The sequence below is a fragment of the Stegodyphus dumicola genome, chromosome 7 (assembly GCF_044657685.1).
Source record: "Stegodyphus dumicola isolate Sdum_Otavi_A_Nest chromosome 7, ASM4465768v1".
In the NCBI taxonomy this organism is placed as follows: Eukaryota; Metazoa; Arthropoda; class Arachnida; order Araneae; family Eresidae; genus Stegodyphus; species Stegodyphus dumicola.
Window position 1 is genome coordinate 36,106,209 of NC_140774.1, and position 27,709 is coordinate 36,133,917.

Sequence of the window (27,709 nt, forward strand, 5' to 3'; positions counted from 1 at the left end):
AATCACTAGTTACACTTCCAACTACTATGAATATTAAACACAACATAATACAGTACAAAGCACAGCTTAACAGCAAAGCTAAACTGGAGATAGTACTCTTAGCTCACATTGAGTTAACAACAACTGAGAGCAGTTCAAACTGAATAGTGTCAAACACCAGAATGCCTGGGGAGAGACAGTATCACTAATTAAATTAAACTGAAAGTTATGAATTAAATTATGCCAACAACTTAGATGAATTGTCTAATAATTATCTAATAATCAATTGTCTATAATTGATAATTAATATTAATACTTTTTTTTAAAAAAATTGAATTTAAAAAGAGCACATGCTTTCTCTCTGGCCTTACATAGGTTTCACCCAGCTGCCAAGATATTCCTAACACTTTCTACTTCTTGAAATTACTGGAAGGTAGTATGAGGATCAAATTACAGTTACAGTTAATATAGTGACCAATTATATTTACTCATTAACAATACTTATTACGGTGATACAACAGGGATCAGACCAAAATATAGACAAATGGTCACCAAAATTACCAAGATACCCATTTACTCAAAGTTAAACGAACTTGCCCCCCCCATGTTCTTACTATTCTAGCATAGCTTTTTGCTTTAGATTTTTCTTGTTAATTTACAGAGAAAAATAAAACAATTTTACTTCTAATTTCACTAAAATTACCTATCTAAGTACAAAATTCATAACCATATTCTATTGCAGATATTACTATGAAAGTTAAACTTCATTATCAATAAAATATATGATTTTGTTCATCACACGGAAGTTTATATTGACTAATCTTTAATAATCTTTGCTGAAAAATCTACATTTTTGAATTTTGTATCAAGAATAAGACAATTTATTCAACTAAGAATTGAGTTTTCCTTAAAAAAATATCCAAATTACTAACTGATTGTTGCTATAAAATAATGCCTCAGTAACCTAAGAAATTGTTCATAGAACTGGTTACTTATACCAATGGGCTTGAATTCTAATACCACTTAATGCATATAAATTTAGCAATGTCTTTAAGGAAAGGAAAGGCAGCTCTCATAATTCTTGAATCTAAACATTCCATTATGAGAGTGCTGGTAAGAAAAGAAATACAGTTTTGCTTCGTGTATTAGTCAATTCAAATTCCAGATAATGAATGAACGGCTGTGTACAATCTTTGTGGAATCACTGCTCGCATAATTCTTCAATCCAAACATTCTAGTATGAGATTGGTAGTAGGAAAAGAAGTACAGTTTTATTTCCCATGTCTGCTGATTCAGTATTCAGTTTCACATGTCTGCAGGTAAACAAGCAAAAGGGAAAAAATTATCATAAGTTTCAAAATACAAGCAAAATAACGGTTTGCAATGTAACAGAAATATAGCAGCTCTAACATGTCTAATGCTATGTTCCTAGCAATCTCGTGCATGTTTGAGTCAATATAACTAAATATTTGAAATGAAAATATTCACTGCAGAGTCTTTTGTATATTCTCAGGATGTAGGAAATTCCATAAACTGTGAGCTCACACAACAACTTATGGTCATAAATACGTCGATGCAGAATCTCAACTGTCATTTGACTTTTTATTTTCAAACCCATCATTTTATAATTTATTCATGCTTGTAACTTTTAGCATTAATCTTATTATGAATGTGCTTTTGCAGCTTTCTTACTATTAAAAGTTATTTACCATTACAAGTGTCCAAATACTTATGAGAAATGATGCTGCAAAAGCTAAGAAACTACTAATGCACTATTTATGCATTAGTACTAATTAAACAAATAATTTTTTTTTCTACCATTCTTTGAGATAGTATTTTATGTTACAACAAAAAATATATTTCTTCTTTTTCCTTTTCACCATTTGTTGATTAAAGTAAAATACCTGAATCAATTAATATCATAATACCAGAATGAATTTAATGTACAACACATTAAACACTATTTTATTTAGTAGTGTAGAATGTAATATTACAGCACACAGAATACTTTACATTCTTCCATGCAGCTAATGGTTTACTTAATTTATCAATTAAACTTAAATATTATTATATATGCTAAGCGAATATCCCACTTCATATGGCATTCAGTATTATTAACAGTTTCAAGTATCTGTGATACGTATTACAATGTAATACCTGTGGATATGGGAGACATTACCCTATATATAAAATCTTCAGATCTTATAAATTGAGATGCTCTCAAAATTAGTATGGAATTGAACTAAAGTTGCTCTGTAACCATCAATGCTCAAAGCCTTGCAACCAATATCAGGTGTACTTCCTGTCTTCCTTGAAGACAGAATAATTTCGGATATTATACTCTGAAAATTTTAATTTAATTAATCATATTTACAAGACTTTTCACAGTCCAGATTTAAGATTTGCAGCAGCACAACATCAGTAAAATTATAAGATACAAAATTTGATAGTTTTGTAAAATCATATTCAATTTTTAATGTTATGAATTGCCACAAAATTTAAACTCAATATTTTATACTTACCAGAATCTAAATATCTCTCAATAGTCTGATTAAGAGCTGGAACTGGAAGACTTGGCAAAGCTTCATCATGAGCAAAAGTTTTTTCCGAATTTGAGATATACAATGCATCTCTCATAGGAAAAGCCGAAGATGGGCTTTTTTTTCCCGTCTCCTTTTCATGTAGCTGCAAAACAATTTTTTTTTTCTTTTGGATTATTCTTACAGAAATATAAAGAGATCAGTGTTATATTGAATAAGATTATGCTTAACACAACTTTTATCATACAGAATTAAAATGAATAAAATGCTATGATGATCATTCATGGTTCCAAATAATTTGAATCGTGTAAAGTTGGTTACCTTGGAGAACATGACTATCACTTAGGTTTACTACCTAGAAATGCTGGTAAGATTTACAAATGGTAGACTCAGGTAGATGGTTGCTTAAGAGGCTTTATTGCATATTATATTAATCTATTAATATGCAGCATATCCATAAAATTCCTTATGTGGTCTTTATTTTTTAAGTTGTTGGTCACAGATATGTACATCCAATTTCAAAAATATTTTAAATGGTGAAATTTTTTAAGTTATTGAATTTTTAAATTTAAAGAAATGAATTAAATTAAATTTTTTAACAAGTCCCCAGTCTAAAGTTATATTTAACAAACATTTATACTCTCTCTAAAAAACAGAACACAAAATATTTAATTTCCATACAATATCATAAGTTAACAGAGATAATTAATTTCAAAGTTTGGGATTTTTTTAGAATTTTTAGTGCCAAAAAGGGATATTTACATTTCCTTGAAGGTAAACTTAAAAAATACAGATGATCTGAGGGCCTTTTTTACCCCCTCCCCTTTAATATTATTCAGTGGATATCAGTAAATATCTTTGGGATTTATTAATGTGCAGTATTTTTAATTTGTTACATTTGGTTTATAAAAAGCATTTTCCCAAAAATAATTTATAGATTTTAAAATACTAAAAATACGTCCATAACATTCTCTACCAAAAATGCATTTGATTAATTTTTTTTTTTAATTTTTGCAAAGCATGCCACAGTTTTCTGGAACATGAATTAAATTATGTTCTGAGATTAGCATCTCTTTTTGAAAAAAATTACTTTGATCAAAACTTTTGATGATACTTTACACATCAATGCTCGTCACATAATCTATTAACTTCAGAAACCCTTTCCTTGCCAGATTTAACTTTCAAATTTAAATATTTCAGTGTTGAATTTGTATATGACTCCCAAACTTTCAGGTACTATGATCTCAAGCTCTAAACAGGTTGGCAACTTTCATCACATGGGAGTCAAACATTTTGTACCTGTTTTTTTAGAATAGAATAAACATACCTTTTTAACTAAATATAGTTACAAATTTTAAATAGAAAATTTTAAAGGAGGCAATGATGATAGAGGGGTTAATACCTGATATATGCTGCAACTGATCAGCATAATCAAGAAACCCACTAATTACAGAAAAAATTAATAAAATTGATAATTGGTTATTGAAACTGACATATATTCATTGCTCTACATTACGTAAAACAAATTGCAAGGAAAAGACAATCTTATTAAAGCTAGAATGATTATCCTTGGTTTTTGTTCTAAAACTGACTTATTTATTATCGACACTGAATTGAAAATTACTTCATTGTTTTGATAACTACTTATTGAAATAGTCTATTATAGGAAAAGAGGGTATTTCCTCAGAAAATATATAGTTATACACAAGCCATTTTGCAAAATCTGCAAGATTTTATTATTCACTTCCAAAAGTTGTATATGCCAGTAAGGCTCACAGAACTGCCGAACTGCAAATATAGCTGATCTTGATATTATGATGCAAGACGAGTTGATTGCATATTTAAGCTCAAGTCTTATTCAGAACACATGTGTGGTTGCAGAGTTTTGATATTTCAAAGTCATCAAAGAGAAATATCTCAAAATGAAAGTTGTTACCAAACAACATTATTAACTTCTTCTTACTTAGTGGAAGCAAGCTACTATGGAAAAAAGAAATAGATGGAATAATATTTAACATAGTAGTAGTTTAATGGCAACACAGTTTTATGCAAATATTGCACCAATACATGCAGCATAGCCGCCACATTAATTACAATTAGAATCAGAGATTTTGTTTCTAAAAACTTTTATATTTGTGATAGTAATAATAATAATAAAATATAAATCTAATAAACCATGTTTTTAAACTTTTGTTCGTATTCTTAGTCTAATTGTTATCTAAGTTAATAAAGTGAAATTATTTGTATTATGATTATGTCATATGCGATATATTACAGAGAAAAATGTAAGGAGGTTGGTGAAAATTCTTTCAAAAGGAATTGATGCTGCAAATCCCTGGTCTAAAACTATAGCTGTTCTGTAATTTATATGGATTAACATGAATATTTTCTATAGTATCCTAATGAAATTTACGTTCTTGAAATAAAAGCATATCCATAAATTTACAAATTTCAGAGTGCTGTCATGTGCAAATTCAGCTTTATGTAGAATAGTTATATATTTATATTTTCATTATGAATGCATTACAAAAACCATTATTCTCATAACAGCTAATAACAAGTTGAAATTCTTATGGATTAATAATTATAAAGTTTATCATATATATGATGCAAACTTGTGAAAATATTAACCCAAAGTGATTATGCCCATATGTTGAATACAAATGAACTAAAATACACAAACATGCAAACATAGAGAATTTCATGCTGTTATAGTAATATCATGGAACTGAAGGAACAGATGTTCTCCCACACTAAATGTAAATAAATACATATAAGTTTCAACACTGTACTATTGTTCTTTGATAATTTCATCTTTTCCAGCTCCAAAATATCCGGAAGCACTTCCGCAGAGAACCCGGTAAATGTAAACATCGCCAACTTTGGCGATAATAGTTCAAACCTGGTAACCTAGCTAATTCATCCCAGGACTTAGAAGAGAAGGGCTAGCTCATAGAGCTTTTTCCCCTGAAGCAGAAAGTGAGAAGTGATGACGTAGCCATGATGACGCTGAGCGCGCCAATATAATTCACAGCTTGGAAATTAGCGTTTTTGAACCAGCGTTTAAAATGAGCTGTGTGTGAAAGATAGCTATAATTTGGAAGAGGCAATGTTACTGATTTATGAATTTTAGACTGAACCATTAAAAAATTTAATAATGCTTACTCAATTTTAAAATAATAGATAAAATGTGCTACTCTTTTAACATAAAGTTCCGTGGTTTTTTTTAATTTTTATTTGCAGGTTTTTTTTATTTAATGCACGTTTATTTCTAATCATTTCTTTATTTGCATGCTAACTGAGAGAATTTTTATGCTGCTTCTAAGATAACTATAATAGCAGCTGTTTAAATTTACTCAAAACACAACTTTACACTGACATAGGTTTAAACATATATGACATATATGGCAACATTTCTGCTAACCTACGTTTGATTTTTTGCCTAATTGTAAATTTTACATTGTTATAATTCTCTTCCGATTCAATATAATAGATATTTTTTAAATAATTTTGTAATTTATACTTATATCTATATTACAATTAAATAAATGTATATAAGATTGTTACCTTAATTTTGACAAAATAACTTTATTCAGAGTACCTAAAATAGTTATTTAATTTTTCAAAAGTGTGAGGAAGCAGGTCTTTTTATGCCAATTACTTTGATGTTTTATACTATTATATTTTATCTAGAATGCTAATCTAGCACAAAATCTAATCAATAATTAGTTACAAAGGATACAATAAGAATAACTTTAACAAGTACGTTTTAACAAAATTAGTTTGTTAAATACTTGTTATTCTTCTTGGTACTATTTTGGTACTATTCATAATAGCGAAGAGGCCCACCAGCGGCCGAGCGGTAAAGTCGCTAAACACTGGTCGTTCGGTCCCGCAAACTGGTAGGTTCGAATCCCGCAAACGGGCTGGCTGCATGGGTGTTTTCGTGGTTTTCCCCATGTGTAACGTGTATACGAGCCAGTTTCCCTTAGAAAGTCCTCCACGAAGGCATCCCTCCCCTTAGGCAGATAGCCCTAATGTGCTTTGCCATAATTAAATACACACATACACATAATACCGAAGATATTATCGATTAACTCATAGAAGTCAGATGCTTTCTGATTTCCTGTGGGGTAGAGTATACCTTTTGCGGTACTTTTTGAAAATAATGTTTTCTCTGGAGAGACTTTTTGTCTCTCGTTTCCCTTAACCATTAAATAATTTTAGTTTTTGACACAATTTGATTTCTTCTCAATCTCTATTTAAAACCTCTTTAATAATATCAAAATTTAAAACAGATCCATCTTCTAAAACAAATCCTCTATCTAAAACGCGGTTTCTCAGTAATTTGAGGCAGAGCGCGAAATGAGACTTCTGATTAAAACAAACTGCACATTTTGAAAAGAACCAACTTAGTCCAGTTTAGAGTCATAGCAAAGTTTTCAATCTATATGCATTTCGTCGAAACTGAGAACGCATATTTTTTCTACAGAATACAAATATTCGCCTCCTTCCTTCTTTAGAGTAAGAATATTACTTTGAATTCTTGGACTACACTAAAATTTAGAAAACACTAAAAAATAAAATAAACACCATTTCTTTAATTTGATAATACCAGGTAAAGATATTCCAATTTTTTTTTCTTTCCAAAAATCATAGCTTTAAGATGACAGAGCTCTTATGACGATGCTACGTGAAATATTTTCACTAGTCCACCTGATTTTTTTCTTCTTTTTCAGTAATGCATTAATCTGCGTCTTTATAAAAATAAGCTTTAGACATTTTTCAAAATTCTCCGATTTGTGCTCCCCCCCCCCCAAATTTCGCTATTTGAGATTTTAATTTCTGATACCAATTTCTGTCTAGATGTCGTCCACCTTCTTTGTCGCTGAACAAACATTCTAAAATTGTTCTTTTCTCTATTTTTCAATACTTTAATACAATTTTCCAAGGATATTATTTTGTTCTTCAAATTATCAATGCATTCTTGCTTATCCTTAAACATTCAGGATGATCTACATTTTCATTTGTGAGTTTTATTTCAAAATCATTAAAATTTGATTCATTATTGTCATCATCAATTTCGATTTATTATTGTCATCATAATTTACTTTCGGCACAGCATTCCATTCCAACAGTTTCTTTTTGTGGCTATCCAAACAAGCGATTTTTCATATCATCTTCATAAACACTGCATAGAAAATGTTCGCTGCAAATTTTTCCGCTCTTCACATTAATAGAATCTTCTCTTTGACATTTGTGTATCCATACTTTCTTCAAAAGCAAACTCTCATTTGGATCCTTTGGTCCCATGAAATAAAATATCTCATCCTTTCATACTTCTGTAAGTGCTACGGCATGTTACTGCAGCGCAAAAAGCCATATTACGTAAACGATACTTTACAATATAGAATTTAAAATAAAAACTGATTAAAATTACATATGTATAAATTATTTTAAATATATACATTATTAGAAAACAGATATATATATATTATTAAAATTAATTTGGGATACGTAACCTCTAGAAAATCGTCTCGCAGCTCAATGAAAATACTGTTTTAAACGCGGGAAATCAGGACAAGTGGCATCACAGTGACGTCAGATTATTGCCTGTTACGTCCCCCCATTAGGCTCGCGTCGGCGAGGAGTCGAACAAAGAAATGAGCTAGCTCTTCTATTTATCCCTGATTCATCCTATTCGCTTGTGCGAAGGTTGTTGTTGTTGTTCACATTTGGAGATTTATATTATTCTTCTCGTATTTATTGTTATTTTTTCTGAATTTTTTAACAACGAATAGATAGAAATATTTTTGCATAATTAAAGAAGTTTTCGTCGAAAGATGCCGGTTCTCGGCTCGTCATTTCGGGATCAAAGGAAGAAAATATGGCGGGAGGGGTGAATACTAATTTGTAACATGCTGTTCACGTTACGTTCTTAATTATTAACAGCTGTAAGCACGCAGAACCATGAGGTTTCCAAATCCTAAAATAATTTTAAAATGTATAAAGTTCTAGTTTTATTAACTTCACAATGCTACTGAAGAAAATTTCATTACTGTTGAAGGTTATTTGTATTGTGAAATATATCATGAAAAAAGGACAAGTATTTGTTGCAACGTAAAATGCTTTAAGCTGTATGCAAGTAACTTGAAAAAAAAAAAATACTGAAAACTATGTAAAATGGATGTATTAATTCATTAATTTATTACATGGGCATGGCTCTTACCGAAATAAATCAATCAACAAGCCAAGTACTTAATAATGAAAAATGACACTTGTAAGAGAAATATTAGTATTCTATATGAATTAGAGAAAATACATATAAGTATAATGTAAACGTAAGTATAAGAATACTAATTTTTATTTTTTAAATGAATTTCTATTTCCCGTTATGCTTAATACACTGTTTTCTGTGCTAACTTGAATTTAATACAAATTTATTTTCGTATATCACGTTTAACCTGTTAGTTTTACATCTACACACGTATTATCTGTGAATTTTTACTACCATAGTCTGCTAACTTGAATTTATATACACTAAAAACCACGTTTACAAAATATCACGTTTACGGCTCGGCTCATCGGAGCTTGGCGAGTAAAAATGCAACGGCGCCAACGGGTTCTTTCCCGAAGCGCTAACGGGTTCTCTGCGGATGAAAACCCCTTTTAATTGTTCTTTCCTGCTAAGCAAGAGACGAGATTAAATAAGATTCATGTGAAACAATTTTCTTGTGCATTGATTTTAGAAGTAATTTTCAACTGCATAAAAAAGTTATTTTACATTATTCTTGCAGACGTTAATAATTTTATATTTAATATTATTTGTGATATGCATGCCAATATTAAATGTTCCATCTTGAAATGTAACACTAAATTAGATGCGAACAATTTATATATGTTAAAATTTACAAAATAATAAAACGAAACTTTTAATTGACTGAAAAGTTACTAATTAAAACAATTTAAATAAGAAATACAAGTCAAGCAAAATTCAGCAGCAAGTCAATAAAAGGAAAAATTCTGAATTAACTACGTGCATCACATTAAAATTTAAATTGCTTCAAACAAAGAAAAGATATTCAAATGCCTTTGTGCAAATACATTATAAAACTTGCATTTCCAAATGAGATTTTATGTATATAAACAGAAGAGTTTAGATTAAGGTAGATTTCATAGATTTTTCACTGAGCTATTCGATACTTATCATTATTGTTAAAAAGTTTCATTTGCTAATGTTTTGTACGTCAGATATTGGACATTTCACTGCATAATTTTTCATGAAATTTTATATTATTTTTAAACACCACACACATACAAAAGAACATTATGACATTGATTTCACATATAAAGACCTTATGTCATTTAAAACACTTAAATTTTATGAAGTCAGTAGGGATAATAAATAGACGAAAAATTCTGAACTATTTTATTTCGTTAAATATGTTAAACAGACATATAAAGAACTGCAATATCATAAACTTATATATCTTTAAATACTTATGACAATGGTTAATGAAAAAATTTCAGCAGGTTCAATGAACACAGATTACGTATTGTGCTAAAATTTTAATTACAAAGATAAGAAATTGCTACAAACAAAAGCATTTTAAACTTTCAAGTTTCCATTGAAAAATAATAAAAGTGGTTCGCTCTCACTTTTGAACTAACCTACGTTTTCACATTCATCCTTTCTTAATTATCAAGAAAATGAACATCAGATCATAAAATAATTTGAATAAATCGTCTAATGAAAATGCATTAGGAGTACTATTAATTCTACAGTTAATTTCGCATGTATCGTAGCATTTTATAAAATAATTGTATAACTCAAGTGCAAAGAGAACATACCTGTGGCCTTGCAGACATTTTGAATTATCACAAACTTTATTCTTTTATATACAAAATAATGAGCGATATTATACAGAACAATTTTCTGAAATATAACTGCGGTACAACTGCACTCGCTCATAGAAACTAAAAATTAGCGTGTTGATAAGAAACCACAAGTAAGTAAAGTTGCACACTTCGTTCCTATCCGTCTTGTTTGTTGAGTATACGTCAGCCAGCTGATCACGTACTTTTTATCAAAGAACTCGCCTCCAGGGTATATCAACCGGAAAGTTCACAATTGGAGAACCGTCAGGTTTGGCTTTCACACACCTTTCCGACCTTGCGATTACAGCGCCATCATTTACGTCGTAGTTGTTTACTAACTTTCTCATCTTACGGGCTCGAAAAGGTTAATACAAGGCTCAGAATGAATATTTTTATAACTGTATCTTATTGATTACTCCGTAAAGTCACAATTTATTTTTTAAGTGATAACGTATCTCCAACAAAATGCGCAATAATACATATTTCTAAAATAGTATCACTAGTATATAGTAACACTATATAGATATTTAGTATCGTATAGCTTTATCAGAAAACGTTTTCTATATCGTGCTGTAATTTAACTGTTTTAAATTTTATCAGCATCACCGGAAAAGTTAGTAAATAAACGATGCAGCATTTTGTTAGAAAAAGGTTATTTAATTTTTTTTTTCATTTTTCATTTCCCCTACCTATTGTTATTACCATAATTACTACCATAAATTGTGTGTGAATTGGAAAACAATTTATAGCGTTTGTGAATAATGATCTGTATTCATTTTGCTAAAGCAAGAAAACAGTACAATGAAATCAAGAAAAAAATCTCGTCAAATGTTTAGAAGCGATTTGCTGATAATGGAAGGATAAAATCTTGATGACAGGAGGATCAAGATTTTATCCTTCCATGATGATTGTTGAGATTTGACGTAAAATACACTAACTTTTTCTTTTCTTTTGTTTCTTTCCCTTTCTGTCTCATTTTTAAAGTTATTATTCTATCATCATCACCATCACATAGTTATTATTTTATTCTGAACCTTTTTCTTCTTTAGCCTTTATTTAATCAATATCTGTAAAACATTTTATTTACGCATAATAATTCTTGAGTTTATTGCGGAAAAAAAAAAAAAAAAAAAAATCCTTTACACTCATTTCGCGGAATTCGAAGATTTTAAGCAGTTTCCAAAGATAAATTCCAGGCTTCTAGTATAAACACATGGAACTGAACATTTCCATGCCAGTTAATTACCGCATTGTCCGAAAATTCGGATAATCTCAAAATAGCTCTGCAAAGCTCTAATTTATTCAGAAGTGCCCTTTTTTTAATTTAATTTTAAGATTTTTATAGAGATTTTTAAATCAATGACTCATAATGCTTTATTTGTAATAGTGTTAAATAAAAGTAGAATAAAATTAATATTGATTTTTCAGTTTCCCTTCTCTTCAAAAATATCGAAATGCTTTCAAACAGCATGGCAAATAGTTCTCAGAACTGTGATATAACTAAGGTCAAATTTAATTTATTGACTGAGATTTTCTAATAGCGTATCTTTATATTATCAGAGCTCCAGCTTGGCCATTTTGTGATTTTGTGTGTGCCATTTTGTATACAAACGAGAAATCGAGAAAATTTTAATAGCTCTAAAATTCTAAATATTTCATCCTTCTTATCTTTTTACATACACGGTTCAGAGTTTCAGTAACGCCAGAAATAATATCAGAAGTCTTGATGCTGTTAACCTCTTCATTAAGAGAAATATCGAGCTCTTCAAGTCGCTGTCAAAAAGTTTTTTGGGATATAATGCACGACTAATCTAAGAAGCGCATACAGGTAATCAAAGTTTAATGCAATATTTTATGTTATACAGTATTTATGATGTTAAGTTAAAATCGTTTATAACTTAGTCTTTTCATTTTTTACTTCCCATTGCTTATTTTAATACTGCGAATGTATTTTATCATTCTGTCAGTTTAGCAAGTGTAACCATTTCACGAGGCAAAGATCTTTCTTATATACATCATACAGGCTAGCAAAATGCTAATTCATCATTAGGTTTACACCATTAGACCCGGTACAATTGTCTTTACTTAAAAGATTTAACAGCAAACGGCATTTTTTAATAATTTACATATTTTTTTAATAAAATAATTGAAGCAGTGTATAATACAGCTAATTGTAATTTATAATATATTTAACTGATAATTTTTATAAGCATTTGCTCTATTATTATGAATAATAGATGACACTTCTAACGCCATGTATACAATTAATTTAATAATAATTTTTAACATTATAATACATTTGTGTGCAATATACTCATTTGCGTACAGCCTAAGAATAAATTTGTATTTTCAGTGGCAGTTTGGCCTAGAATACATTTATTCAACAAGATGACGTAAAAATCTCATTACAGAATGCTACATAAAGAGTTCGTACATGTAGCAAAGTCACGTTATTATGTAGCAATGATATAACAAAACTTACCTCTTTAGAATTTTTCTTTTTAGTTAAGTTTTGACATTCGTAATAACTCATTTTACATGGTTCAACGCATAAAGAGTTTTGCGTAACAACGAAGGAAAATGGATTATATGTAAAAAAGAAAAAGTATGAAAAAGAGAAAATGGGAATTAAAAATGGAATGAAATTAAGTAGGTTTCAACTTTCTCAAATAAAATGCGGAGAATTTTAAAACGTAAAAAAAGAAACAGCTCATAAAAAATAAACAGTTGCGTTTTTAATATATAAGTGTATTCTTTATAATAGTTGAAAGAAAAATCAGGAAGGCCATTAATTACATTTGGGTGATTACACTTTACCCAATTTATACATTTCATAAAAAAGGAGGAGGAGTTATTAATAAATACATATTTGCTTGATATACATTTTCCTGATTAATTTCTTGGTCAGTCAGTTACTAGTCATTTTTTTTTTTTTTTTTTTTTTTTTCCCCCTTCACTGAATGTGTTTAAGCATGATTGCTTTAGAAAGGCATGCTGTTTGTTAAGCCACCAATGTTGCAAAAATTCAAATTAAAAGAATAGGAAAGAAAAAGAAACTAATTTATAATAGTATAATAAACCAATTTAAATAAAAATAATAAAAATCGGAAAGGTTTCAGATTTTAAATTACGTCCAAAAGGGCGTTTTTTTAACATTTTGTCTGTTACCTTTATTTTTTAAATATCACGTTCATCGCACTTAAACCATAAAATTCAGTTCAAGAGAAATATAATATCGCAAAATAGTTTTAAATTCAGCGTATCTTTAGAATTTCCGATACACAGTCTCGCGCGCTGGAGATAAAAATGCTTTTTCTGTGCAGTATTGCATTGCTCTCTCTGAAATCGTTGAGTTTGTTAATCAAAAATTCGTTAAAGTCTTACAAAAATTTGAACTAGGTAATAAAAGAAATTCAAAATTCAAAATTCGGGAAACGTAAGTCAAGAAACGTAAGTAAAAGAATTGGATGTTCTTAGGTATTTTTGGTGATTTTTTTATGCCCAGAAATTATTGTCATAAAGCAAAGAAAACGGGTTTTACAGAAATTATTGTCATAAGCAAAAAAAAAAAAAACATACATTGCAATTTTCATATGTATATCTACGAAAGCCGTACATTTTGATATAGTGTCAGATCTAACAACAGAAGCTTTAATCACAGCTTTGAAAAGTTTCTTTACACGACGAGGCAGAAATTCCGTAATTTTCATATGACGCAGCCAACTTCAAAGGTGCTCATCTGGAACTGAAACGCTTGTAAAAATCTTGTAAGAACTCTCGATAAAAAATTATCAGGTTTTTCCTGGATTCTCAGAAAGTACTGTGGAAATTTCTTCCGCCAAAAGCTTTAAACGTCGGAAAGTTCTGAAGGTTCTGAGAGTCCTTCAACACCACCCTAAAAAAGAGCCATTGGAGAAACCAAGCTAACCTTACAAGAACTACTAACTATTTCTGCTTAGATTGAGGACATTCTCAATTCGTGACCCCTTAACCCTTTATCTCCAGAAGCACAAGATTATGAGGCTTTAACGTGCGACCATTTTTTGATAGAATATCCGATAAACGCAATACCAGAACCAGAACTCTTAGACAGGCCAAGTAATAGGTTAACACATTGGCAGAGGTCAAAAACTGTTTAGCAGGTGTGGAAAAGATGGCACCGCGATTATGTTAGCCACCTGCAAACAAAGGGCTAAATGGCAGTTTTCCGAAGATAACATTTCTCTTTGTGCTCTTGCACTATTGAAGGAAGATAATTTACTTCTCTTCAAGGGCTTTTTGTCGGACAAAAGTTAAAGCTGCTCCTGATGTTAAAACTCGTGTGGGGATCGTAAGAATGACAACAAGCACCTGTGAAAGCTGTATTTCAAAAATTTTATATTGTCTGCCGAGGGAGGAACTGTTGTTTTATGTGATTTTTAGTTTATTATAATTATATATTAACTCTAATGATATTAGTGCATATGTTTGCCATAATGTTTAGAATTTTTTTTTTTACATGTTTATTTTGAAATACTGAAACTTTTAAACGTCGGGAGGGATTTTGGGGATTATTTTACTATTTATTTTTAACATATAAAGTAAAAAATTGTCTTTTAAAACTGGAAACGATGGTGTAAATTATCAAGATCTAAAACAACGGTCGCTTGTTTTCATTAATATTATAGTCAATTACTGTCTACTTTGCCAAGTTGCAAAATAAATTAGTTCTTAGCTTTTCTTGCTTCTAGTAAGACTACGTTTCACTGCTTTGTAACAGTCTTATCAATAATTTCACAACATTTAGATCAGCGAAGATGTTCCACATACAGTTTTATTATACGAGGTATGTTTTTTAATAAATACGAGTTAAATATTAAAAATATAATTTTTATTTTTTTATTTTTACATGAAAACCTGTACCTTGATCTACTTTTCAAAATACTTACCACCAATATTAAGGTACGTTTACATTTCTTTGTGCGTATTTAAATTGCCTTAAATCCTGCCAATTGAGAAATTCATTTTCTAAATGCAAAAGACGGGAAAACGGCCGAAATTTATCGATAAATTAGTGAAGTATATGGAGAAAACACTATGAGCGCTGGAATGGTAAGAAAATGGATTAGAGCATGCTCTGATGTTCATATAAGGAGTGTAGTGGGCGACCGTGTGTCATTGTCGAAGACTTGGTGTAGAAAGTTCAAGCAAAGGTTTAAGGAAACAGACCCTGCATTATGCAATGTGTTTCCTCAAGTTTCAGGGAGTGTCTTTTTGAAACTGTAGCAGAATGCTTGAGATCGAGTTTTGTTCTCTACGTGGTACCGAAATTGCTAACTGAGATGCACAAAGCCAATCGTGTAGAACCAATCGTGTGAAACCTTTTGACTTTCGTTAAACGGTACAGTGATAAAGAGTTCAGTTTCTAAACCAAATTGTTACTGACACCGAAGACATCGGTGGCTCATGTTTCACCGGAGTCAATACAGCTATCTGTGAAATGGAGGCATTCATCATCACTGTCAAGAAGTAAAATTCAAGCAAACTATTTCAGCCCACAAAATCTGGCGGCAGATTTCTATTAGGATGGAATTCAGAAGCTGGTTGTACGATATTATAAGTGCCTTAATACTGGTGGTAATTGTGCTGAAAAGTAGATTAAGGTACAGACTTTGATGTAAGCTTTGAATTATATCTAAACGATACTTATTTAAAAACACGCCTCGTATACATTTAAAAATAATTCTGTAAATGGCTTTATTTCTAATATAAACTGCGAGATAGAAGTATTATCATTCGCACTAGAAAGTAAAATTACTTTTAAGCTTATTTTCTAAATAATTCGAGGAAAGGAAGGTCTCCAGTTTTTTAGTTATATTGCAGCTTAAATTCACTCTCCACTTCTTGACCGTCATTATAATAATAATTTTACTCAATGATAGCAACAGCTTTTCCTTGATATTTACATCTATTTTTGTGGTGTCTGTGTAGCTCTCTATATAATAATAAATTTTCATGTAGTTATATAATAAAAAATTACTAATATAACAATGCTTTTCGGTTTAAATATGCTATTTGTTTATATAAAAAACAGACTGTTTGTCAAAAATAGTGGGGGATACAGCATTTGTAAGATTCCTGTCAGAGTACTTGAGCAGAGATGTCTCAAGAGAGTCATAAATTTCTAGGCTTTTGTAATATTTAGGGACTTTTACCAATATCAGTTGTCTCAATAATGAAATCAAAATGTGCGATCATCTGAGCTTGCATAGTTCATAGAACATTTATTAGCTTGTAGGTTTATAAGCTATTTTTCCCTCCTTTCCGTATGCCTTCGAAGCGTAACGATAGCACAATCAGTCCCGACGAGGGTATTGCCAATTTTTCACATCTTCAGCTTCAAAAAAACTTAATGACTTTTTAGTGGCGCCCGAACTAAAAGGTGGTGGATGATGGATGATAATTCGTCATCTCCAGGATCTGGCGATTGGGTCCCTAATTCCCAGTAGCCCTGAAGGGGAGAGTATATAAGATATTTTCTTCCTCCTTTCCACATGCCTTCGTGGTGTAACGGTAGTACACTCAGCGCGTATTCGAGGGTACTTCACACTTTTTACCTTTCCTAATTGAAGTAAAATAACGATTCTACAGGTTTTCTATCGTAACTGGAAGCTAGTGTTCTGCAGACACTACTAGAATGATAACAATCAATAACAAGAATGATAACAAGTTATCACTACGTCTTAAACAACTCACAAAATGCTGAAGAATCTTGAAATAATCTTTATATATAGTGTAAAAGGGAATAGAACAGGTACAACCCGTGTTAAAGACAAAACTTTCCGCTACTAGCGAGATTAAAATTAACACAGTAGAAATTAAATTTAAATGCAGGTAACATAGTCGTCTTATTTTTACATATAAAAAAAACTAACTGACTTGGTTCAGAATTTTATCGGGGCATAGTTTAAGCATCAGCTAGCAAAATGCTAAAGCTAGAATAAACTTTGAGCAGAGCTCACAAGAATAATTAACAGCAAAACCCGATTGCCAGAAGTTATAAAAACTTAACATTCAAAATCTCAGCTTAAATACACCTGTAATTTGTATTCTCGTGAGGAACATGGAGAGGAGAAGTTATAGTAAATACCCAAAATCATAATAACTGGTTAATTATTATAAAATACCTTACAAGTTATAAGGTATTTCCTCCTTTCTTCCAACACGTCTTCGTGTCGTGACGGTAGCACAATCGGCGCGTATTCGAGAGATCCATGTTCGAGTCCCGGCGAGAGCATTGCACATTTTTCACACTTCCTCATGCAGCCAACCTGTTAACCTGGCTTTAAGATTTTGATAAATAAGCTCAGTGTTTAATAAAATTTGCTGCCAAATGTTGATATTTCATACAGCTGAATGTTTCATTCGACCGTGTTCTAGCTTGGTGTACTTTCCTGAAAATCAACTTTTTAAATTAAGAAAAAAGTTTATAAATGTACCGATATTGCTATTCTGAAGCACTGTTGTAGAAAGTAGAATTTTCATTTTATGAATGAGATTAGCAAAACTACAGAAAACACCGCTCTGTTGGTATCCCGAGCCCCTGACCTTCCACAGATCCAACAAAACAATAAAGAAATGAATTACAAAGCAAAGAAGCTTCGAAAAAAGAAGAACTGGTACCCTACTAACCTACTAACCTTGCATGTTTCACGCCTGTTTTTCAATCAATCATCAGAATTGATTTCAAAACCACATTTTATCTGTATACAGTGGAATTTTTATTGTATTCTTGCTCCCACATGTATTTTATCTGCGACTTAGAAGCAAAATGTCTAATTCTGAGCTTTTTTGGATTGGAGAACATTTCAGTAAGACACTGAACATCGAAATTGACAACTATAATGTGTTCAAAATCGTAAAAACAACCTTGTATTTACGCTAAATACAAGGTTGTTTTTACGATTTTTGATTGTCACATTAGCGTGGTTCTCTTCTTAGTCTAACTATATGTGTTCTTGCGAAATAATGGAAATAGTTTGATAATTCTTTAATTTTGAAGTAATATATATTCGTTCTAAGAGCTTTCGCAAATTCGATTAATTTTTGACGTAAGGCATCTAAGATATGACAAAGTTCTGTCGAAAACAGAGAAGATTATTGAAACTGGTTTCCAAGGTTAGATACATTTTTCAAAATTTGCATTGCTAGCCAATCACTAGAAATTTCCAAAATGGTAATTCTGTAATTCAGATATATTTCCCGGTTTTGCAATATATAAGAGATTTGAGGGCGAGTCAAAGATATGCTTTTAGGATGAAAAATTATACTTATGAAGTTCTAAAACATGCGATTTATTCATCTTCCAGTTTGTTTAGAATTATGCTAACGGAAAAAGTTAAAAGAATAATCTTAAGAAAATGTATATAATTTGGATGAAATTTCAGTCATATTTGCTGAGCGAGCAGCATAGCGTAAATAGCAGGGATCAAGTTAAAAAGATTCGATATGTAAATTATTGCATTTTCTTTGTAAAGTAAACGTAATTCGATTGCAAATTATATGCAATAATCTGAAGCAATATGAATACTATATGCAACATTATGTAAATTATTACACCTATGATTTCTGATGTTTTGAAGGAAATATGTTATATATAATCAAGGTGTAAATTTCGATTGAAAGAATTCTACGATTTATCAAAGTAATAATAGATTTATCAGATTCGAGTGTGGGTGTTGGAATATGCCTTTGAAATTGCAAAAACTCATATACTGTCAAAAAATTATAAACTAGACAAAAACAATAATTATGGAGCCTCAAAAATGATTTTTTTCAGAATTTGGTAAGAGTTGAAAGACATACTATCTTAGTACCTAGAATAAGGCCAAAGGCTGCACCGTTTATTAACTATAATCCCTAAATAAAACACGCAAATGATTTTTCACAGATTGGAAGGGAAATTAGCTTTAGGTACAGGATAGTGAACATTCCAACACTCATCTGATATAATTTTTTTATTAAGTATTTTGAACAAAAATTCAGCAAAAACTTAGAGAGTTTTCTGCGTGTTTAGTACGCCACCGTTGCTTTGCACTCTACTTTCATATTATTAACAATTTCGTTTATTTCACTTCTGCTCATTTCCATGCAATAGCGAAATCTAAAGAACTACATATCTTAATATGAGAGATTATGTAATAATAGATGCACCAAGTACTCAGAGTCAACTTATGTTAATTCGTGAATAAGCGGAAATTACGTAGATTATGTAGTTCAGTTGATACAGAAATTTCCGAAGACCAGAAGATTCTGTGTTCAAACCTAGCCAAGGACCTTGAATTTTGGGGCAGCTTCCTGGGAAGAAAAGGCCTTCCACCATCTTTGTATTTTGTAGGACACATCTGGCCTCAGATAGAAGAGGAAGTGATGGATGTGCTCAGCCATATAAGTTGTCAGTGTCAGATTACATGAATCTTTTAACTTAGTAGAAATTATTCTGAAATATTTAACTATTGCGTCAAGCTCAGCTGAACGAACAATTCAAGAATCAAAGAATACTAGATTCGACCTTAAACTAGCGATCGGTTTTCTACAACATATACCAGGAAAGATAATTTTTAGAATTAAGGTACTTAGAGAATTAAGGCACTCCTATTATAAGCCCGTGAGACCATGTGATGCAAGGATTAGCAAGGACATCGGTCCAGTATATAGCCTCCGAAGATTTATCTCTTAAGGGCGAGGGGCGAATGCATTTTTCAAGCATAAATAGCTCTCAAAATTTTCTTTGTCTTTGTAAGGCTAGAGAAACTTTGCATTCTCAGTAAATATAGTGTCTCAACAAGTGTAAGGTTTGAACTAAAAGAAAGTATTTGATATTCAAAAGATCTGAATTATTTATAGGAATTTTGATCTGAATTATTTTTAGATTCTTTGCTTACTTACGGCCAAATTTCATTTTTAAATATAATCGCTTAATGCTGCGTTTCTCAGTCTGTGGTTTTCGAAGCTTGCCCTTTAAGTCCTCTTAGATTATTTAAAAAAAAAAAGACAAAACATAGAATTCAATGTAAAGGCGTTTACCACGCTACAGCTAAAATTCTCAGAGTTTAAAAGTTATACAAGACAATTGTCTATCACTTTTTTCTCCCAAATCTCTGTTTTAAGTAATACTTTGACTTTCAAGTAATTCTTTGGCTCAACGCTCATAAGAAAGTAAAGAGTTGCAAAAGAAACTAATTTTGTGGGTAGTTGCCCAACGCAAAGAAAGATTTTACCATTTTGAACCTTATAATCGTTTTTGGTAGAAAATTATACTGTTATTGGGAAATAATTATGCAATGATATATGTCTGCATCTCGAAACTTTGAAGTCACAATTTGAAACTTAATTTACGAATGGTAAGTATAATAATGTTTCACGGATTCGTGATTCTTTCCATTAACGATATTGAAAATAACAAATTCTCGTTTAATGAAAGAAAGCAATTAATTGATTTTTCGAATGACACCGGATTTAAAATAAAATTTCAGACAGAAGGTGTGGTTAATTTCTGCATCTCATTACTAGTGAAAACAGTACATAATGAACTATACAACAGTGCTTTAAAAATTAAAATTTTGCTTCTATCCATCTGCGTAAGAAAGAGTTTCCCTCCCTGACTCAAATAAAAACCGAAATACCGAAATCGATTTGATGTATACGTCGATTTGATATATATGGTGGTAGTAACATGTACTGAAGAAATCGTTTTTGAAGGGATAAGAGTAAGGTGGGTTCTCAGAGATTCTAATTGATAAAAGTGGTCCCCACTTGAAAAAAAATTTGAGAAACGCTTGATTAATGGAATCAAGTTTCATTATCTCTTTGGAATTTTTCAATCAGCCTCAATTCTTCTAATGGAAAAATGCTTGAAAATGAGCTCTCCTCCTTCGCCGTTTGTTACAAAATTCTTTTTTGAAGTATAACTTATAGGAGCTTATTTCTTCTATGAATACTTTCAATATTTTAATAGCTTGTAATATCGTGTGATGGCCCCAACTTGTCAGCAACTGTGGTAGTGACTGCTACTAAGTGTGAATTTACACAGACACGTAAGAAAGGTTTAAAGCCCTTTTTATTCAACTTTTAAAATAACAGTTGCGTCCACTTGACGCTCACAAACTACGCCGACCCGGCGATTTAACTGAAACAGAATGTAGAAATGAAAAATAATGACTGGGTGAATAAATAGTGAGATAGCTATCCACGAGGCTCTGAGATCTTAAACTAACCTAACCGCGTTCTAACATTACCACTGAGATTCAGCGAGCTTACTGATTAAGCAGTTGAAAGATCCAGCAAAATCTGCCGAGATAGTGTAATATCTTGTTATTTAATAAATAAATATAATTATTGTTGAAGTGGCAACGTCATATTTGTATCAAACCGTTACTCAGCAACGAGAGATATTGTTTTAAAAAGATTTTGTATTCTGAAGATTTTGCAGCTAGGAGTAGTATTAAAATTTTGCCACTTAAGAATTGTATAAAATTTGTCTATCACCGAGAACTAGAAATAAAATTTATGTTCTACTAAGAAGATTGTCTGTTTTGTAACTTACTGCAAAATACATTACAATAGGCACACAGGCCGACACGCTCGGTTCTTAAATTCTACTGAGCGACATTCACGTTCGCGATTCAAGAAGCACACCTACAATCTCGTTTCCTTTCTATTTAAACTCAACTTACTTCCGCTAAATTTGAATAAACTGCGCGCCCTACTACAATTTACATACTCTAGTATTGGCAATTCTAGGGGAAAGTAAAGGCTAGACAGGAAAGATAACTTAAAATAAATGTTAGTTAAAATAAATATAAACCCTACAAGCTTTTGGTTACGTCCACCTGAGAAAATGGTACCTTATACGGTCTTATGAAAATAGCCTTTTTAGCTGCTATTTTCGAAGTTTTGCTTCTTTATTATTGAAATATTAGCGAAAATTTTATTCCATATATTTATCGTTTTCTTTTTATAACTATACGATAACTTAAGTTTCACTTCTCACTGAAATAAAATTCCATATACAATTCTGAAAAAAAAAAAAAAAAAAAAAAAAAAATGTGTACTAAATTTTTAAAACATTTTAAATATAAGCAACTATTTTCATAAATACGTTTGATTTAGATTTAATTTAATTTCAGATAGTTGCGAACATTTAGGGCAAATTTCGTGCACATGAAATTATATATTATATTCGTCGTTTGACATACACTCATAGTTAAATGTTAAATAGAATTAAATTATTGGAAAATGCATAAAAATGTTAAAGCAAAATAAAATGTTTAAATTTTAAAAAGAAGAAACAGAGTCAATTAAAATTGCATTAGGTTGGTTTATACGATTACAGCCTCGATTACCTTCGAGGGCTTATGTGCCTAAAAAAAAGAAGGATGCCTTCTTGAGCGCTTTCAAAGAAAAACTGGCTCGTATGCACATTACACGTGGGGAAAATCAGGAAACGTCCATGCAGCCAGCCCGTTCGTGGGATTCGACCCTCGGACAGAACTACCAGTGTTTAGCAACTTTATCGCTCAGCCGCTAGCGGGCGCAAAATTGGAGTAGAAATTTCGGGAAATGGCTTTAAAAATGATTTGGATTAAAATATTTTTCGTACGAAAACTATGATACTGTGATATTATAAACAATGATATAACTGAGAACGTATTTTCCAAAACTTGAATATAGTTGAATTTTAATGAATACTTTAAAAACATTCTTACAGAAGTAAATTTTAAATTTCGTTTACGAGGGAAAGTTTGCTTATAACAGGTCTAAAGGAACTTAACTAAAATAAACATTAGTAAATATTTAAGAAAATTCACAAGGAAGTAAAATATCTTTTCTAATTAAATTTTATGTTATTCTAAAATTTTCTAAAACTTTACTTTGAACTACTGATGAATAACTACGTATTATTTGCACGCAAAAATGATGCTTAGGTATAAAATCAAAATCATTTATTTTTAATAAAATCCGTCAAACGTTCTTTTCAGAAAACGTGTTACCTTCCAGCGAAACAGCATTCTGCAAAGATTCACCAGATTTTGCCACAACATGGAAATGCCGTTTACAGCCTGAAAATAGACGTACGTGATCATTATTCTTTTCCCTCCTAATAAGGAAAGAAAGAAATATTACTAAATACATAGGAAAATATTACTAAGTGATGAGGCAATCAGTCACTCGTGTTTTCCCGTAGCAATCTCTGTGATGAGCACAAACACGCAGATTCCATTCGGAGCGGTTTATTCATGAATAAGGGTAGACAGATATCTGGTTCTTGAAGCAATATCATTTTTATGCTTTGTTTATAAGGAAACGATAATAAAGAAACGAATGTGTTAAATATAGAGTTGGAATGAATTTTAAATTTTCTATAGAATCTTTCGAGTATCGAAATTCTCGAATGCATTATATAAACGTAGGGAAAAGAAAGAAAAAGAAATATTAGTTAAGCTTTTAAACAAAAATAAATTATGAATATAATTTTAATAAATGCATTAACATGTTGCATGCGGGTATATTTTGCAGTGGACTTATATGGACGCGTATAGCGGGCATTTTCCATGAATTTCGAGAGAGTGTGATCATGCAGTAAAATCGCACTGATTAGGTATCGCCGGAATACCGCACCAAGTACGGTTTCTCCGGCTCAATCAATTTATTGCCACATGTTCGGTCGAAAATCCAGCATACATGAACAGACAAAACGTGGTGAGTATACCGTCACAATTCTGTGTGAGAAAGGAAAGAAAAAAACGAAAAATAGAATAGTACTTTACAATAACAAGTCTATATGCAATGTATACACAATATACATGTAGCTACGCACCAGTAATACTAAGTAGGAAAATTTGAGTCTTTGGTGAGGTGGACCGTTAACGGTCTAATATTACAGTCCTCCTCCAAAATCACATAATTCAGCGTGTTCAGATTTGACAGATGTGCACAATTAATGGCCTTCTGGTAAAAACTTCTTTCAGCTTATGAAGATGTTCTTCTATAATTTGGTACTTGAAATATTTTGAATAAAAGTCGAGAATATTTAGAAGTGGTTGCTAGCTATTGACCTGTGTGATAATGAAAACCATCGTACGATATGAAGCAAGACACTAATTTTACTTTCTTTTGTCAATAGAATTCTGAAAAATTTTATCTCAGTACGAGTAATTAAAAATGTGAGTAAGCTAGTAAAATAAAATATTATGTATAAAATTTAGAACAATAAGTTATTAAAATTTTTAAAAAATGAAGTTAAGGTAAAATAACTGAGTAGTTTTGATTAATTTCTTTTAAAATTCTAATCTATGCACGTTTCAAATGACTAAACATTTGCAGGAGAAGATTGAGAAAAGAATAAAACTTAGGCAATGCAAATTCCGCAGTGGTTTGCAAATACTTCATTACTATGCGAATTCTCTGACACCATTCCAGCTGATTTATCGTAGAGGTAAATTGTATAATTGACTGTTGCTTACTTTGGTGACAGGTTTAAAAAGAAATGAAAATTATCCATTTCTATTCCTGAAATCGTAGGTTAAAGAAACGAAATTAATTCTCAAGCATTACATCATCGGTTATTTACTTATTTTCCTGAATGAATTAATTACACTCACGTGCATAAAATGTAAACGGGATGTTCTATTTCATCAAATCGTCGGAAATTTGTCCCAAAAGGAGAAAAGGGACTAAGCAAAATAGCAATTGAAAAATAAGTTCATTCGGTCCAAAAGCAATGGATCTGACGCGATCCAGCATGGCATATTTTGAATCCATAAATACGATCCCTGGTGATTATATAAATATTTAATATGGCGTATGCTTAGTGATAGACGCTTAACAATATGTTTGACGGATCCATACACTGTTTATAAAGTTATCTAACAGTTCCTCGGATTAAAAAAAAAAAAAAAAAAAAAAAACGCCGTTAAATAGGCACAACAGGGAACTCTTGAGGCTCGTGAAGGATGGCTATATATGTGCTGAATTGATGTTTAACAGTTGTAAGCAAAAGTAGAATAAAAGAAACTGGCTGATCTAGATAGATCACTTTCTTGGATTCTAGATACTTCTGCACCACGTTAACGATGTGTGAGAGAATATTACTGTCTGTTAGATGGCATCCAGGATCGCACGTATTAGTAAAAATCTAAAAATATTCGGGGACAATGATATGTTATAAAAACGGCTGTTATTCTTTCTGTGAAAGTAGACGCAGAAGTACACACAACCATTTACGTGAAGCCATTTTAACGAAGACTCTGCTCAACCAACCAAATGAAGTTTCAGATACTGTTATTTGAAGGTATGCGCTCGAGATGATTTAAAACAATACAGCTTTCACAATAACAGTTATAATGAAAACATTTCGAAGTTTTCGAAAGCCAATATCCACTTTTTCTTTTTCAAATTAATCAGGGCACCGCAAAACTATAGATGGTGTTGGAAGAACATACTTACGGCATAAATTGCAGGCGTAGAACATTTGCAAAGTAGAGCATTGTAAAGGACCAATGACAACACAAGAGAGGAGAGGGAAAGAAACTTTGGAATTACAAGTTTTCAGCGTGTAAAGAATGTTTTAAGATAGAGTCATCTCCCGTAACATTTCAGTTTCGTGGCCACCGCGATCCTCCGACCTCACCCCGATAGATTTCTGGTTCCGGGGTTATCTAAATTCTAAGGTGTATATATCAAATTCAAAAGATTTGTCAGAACTAAAAGATGCCATAAAAAGCGAAGTTAGATAGATTTCTTCTGCGATGTTGTGTTTTTTATTGTTGTCAACAATCTTCCATATGCAGTGCGTTATCGTCTGAGAAGGTGGGCACTTTGAAAACTTCTAATTCCAATAAAAGTTATAAGATATTTCTCCCGCCTTCTTAGCGTGCCTTCTTGGTAATACATTGTAATACATTGGGGATACACTCAGACACTCCTGGCCACGAAGTGGCCTCATGGTCCAAAAAAGAGTGACTTTAAAAGAACGTCAGGTACAAAATAAATGATACATAATACAAAATATAAATAAGATACAAATAATACTCAAATATAAAATAAAAATAGGGAAAAACATATAACAAGCACTCACGAATATACAAACAAAAATTAACACAAAGGACAACATCAGATCAGAATTCCAATTACACATCGATTTGCATTAACAAACTTAAGGACATCTTGTGCAAAAGATATAAAAGCCTTGATATCAAAATTATCATTATATATAGCATTATCAATTTTGTAAAGCTTCCTCTGATCGGCGAAAATAGGACAGTCCTCAATAAAATGTTTCGCGTCTCCAATTGCATTGCAAGAAGTACGAAGTTCCTTATTTTGTAAGTTGAATCTTACAAATTATTAGAATAATAGGGAAATCTCCCATGGCCAGTAAGAATTTGGTTTAAATCAATATTGTTAAAAATAGCCATTTTGTTAGAAATTATGTTAATTTTCATGTATCCTTTAATTTTTGGTGAATTTTCCCATAGGATTCTCCATTTGTCAATGTAAAATTTCTTCATGTGTGTGATGGCCATCTGTTTAGATCCTGAAATTTCAATAAAGGAGATATCCATATCAGATGCTGACTCCTTGGCCAGACAGTCAGTCTTCTCGTTTCCAAATATGCCCCATATGAGCTTTGATCCAGTGCAGTTTTACATCTAAATACCCGTTCAAAGTTTGTAAACAGTTTTTGATTTTCAAAATGATGGGATTGGAGTTGTCTGGGCGGGAGAGAGATTGAAGCAGCGACAAACAATCTGTGTAAATATTAATCGCAATATGAAAAGCAACGCATATGTTAATCCAAATTAAGGCTTGATATAGAGCCTCGCACTCTGCTTGAAAGCCATAGTTATTTTAATCTAAATTTCATATAGTCGATTTCGACACCAAAATAATATACAACAAATGCTGCTCCAGTCCTACCTCAATCCAAGACCCGTCTGTATATATAGCGTATGCACTAGAATCAACAATATCTTTGTCATAAGAAAAGCCAATTCTTTTAGAGGGGTGCAAAAGTTGAATATCATAACGCTCAAAAACATACTTTGTGACAATATAATCATTATATATTTTAAAATCAGTTCGGTTGATACGTAATAAGAATTTGTCCAGAAAGACTTCGTAGAGAACTGAAAGGGGCGACCATCCGGCTAAGACAAGCACAGCCTCAGTGGGGACTGCCCTAAAGCATCTTGGGACCGCTAAAGCCAGAGTTATCTGTATGCTATCAAGCTTAAACCTCAACCTGACAAGCTCCCCTGCTCCTAAATCCC

General features: G+C 31.4%; 1 protein-coding gene across 2 annotated transcripts in view; it reads right to left on the minus strand.

Moving 5' to 3' along the window:
- The window catches only part of CROT (Carnitine O-octanoyltransferase), a 73,593-nt gene that overhangs the window by 44,479 nt on the left and 1,405 nt on the right, over positions 1 to 27,709 (minus strand). Inside the window, exons 1-2 of one of the 2 annotated variants that reach the window (XM_035376996.2) lie at positions 10,371 to 10,777; positions 2,502 to 2,664 (exon numbers count right to left, since the gene is read on the minus strand). In XM_035376996.2, the coding sequence (XP_035232887.1) occupies positions 2,502 to 2,664; positions 10,371 to 10,388 (181 nt within the window). In that variant the 5' untranslated portion in view covers positions 10,389 to 10,777. Of the gene's footprint in view, positions 1 to 2,501; positions 2,665 to 10,370; positions 10,778 to 27,709 lie in introns of those variants that run through there. The other variant, XM_085820081.1, reaches the window with a different exon arrangement.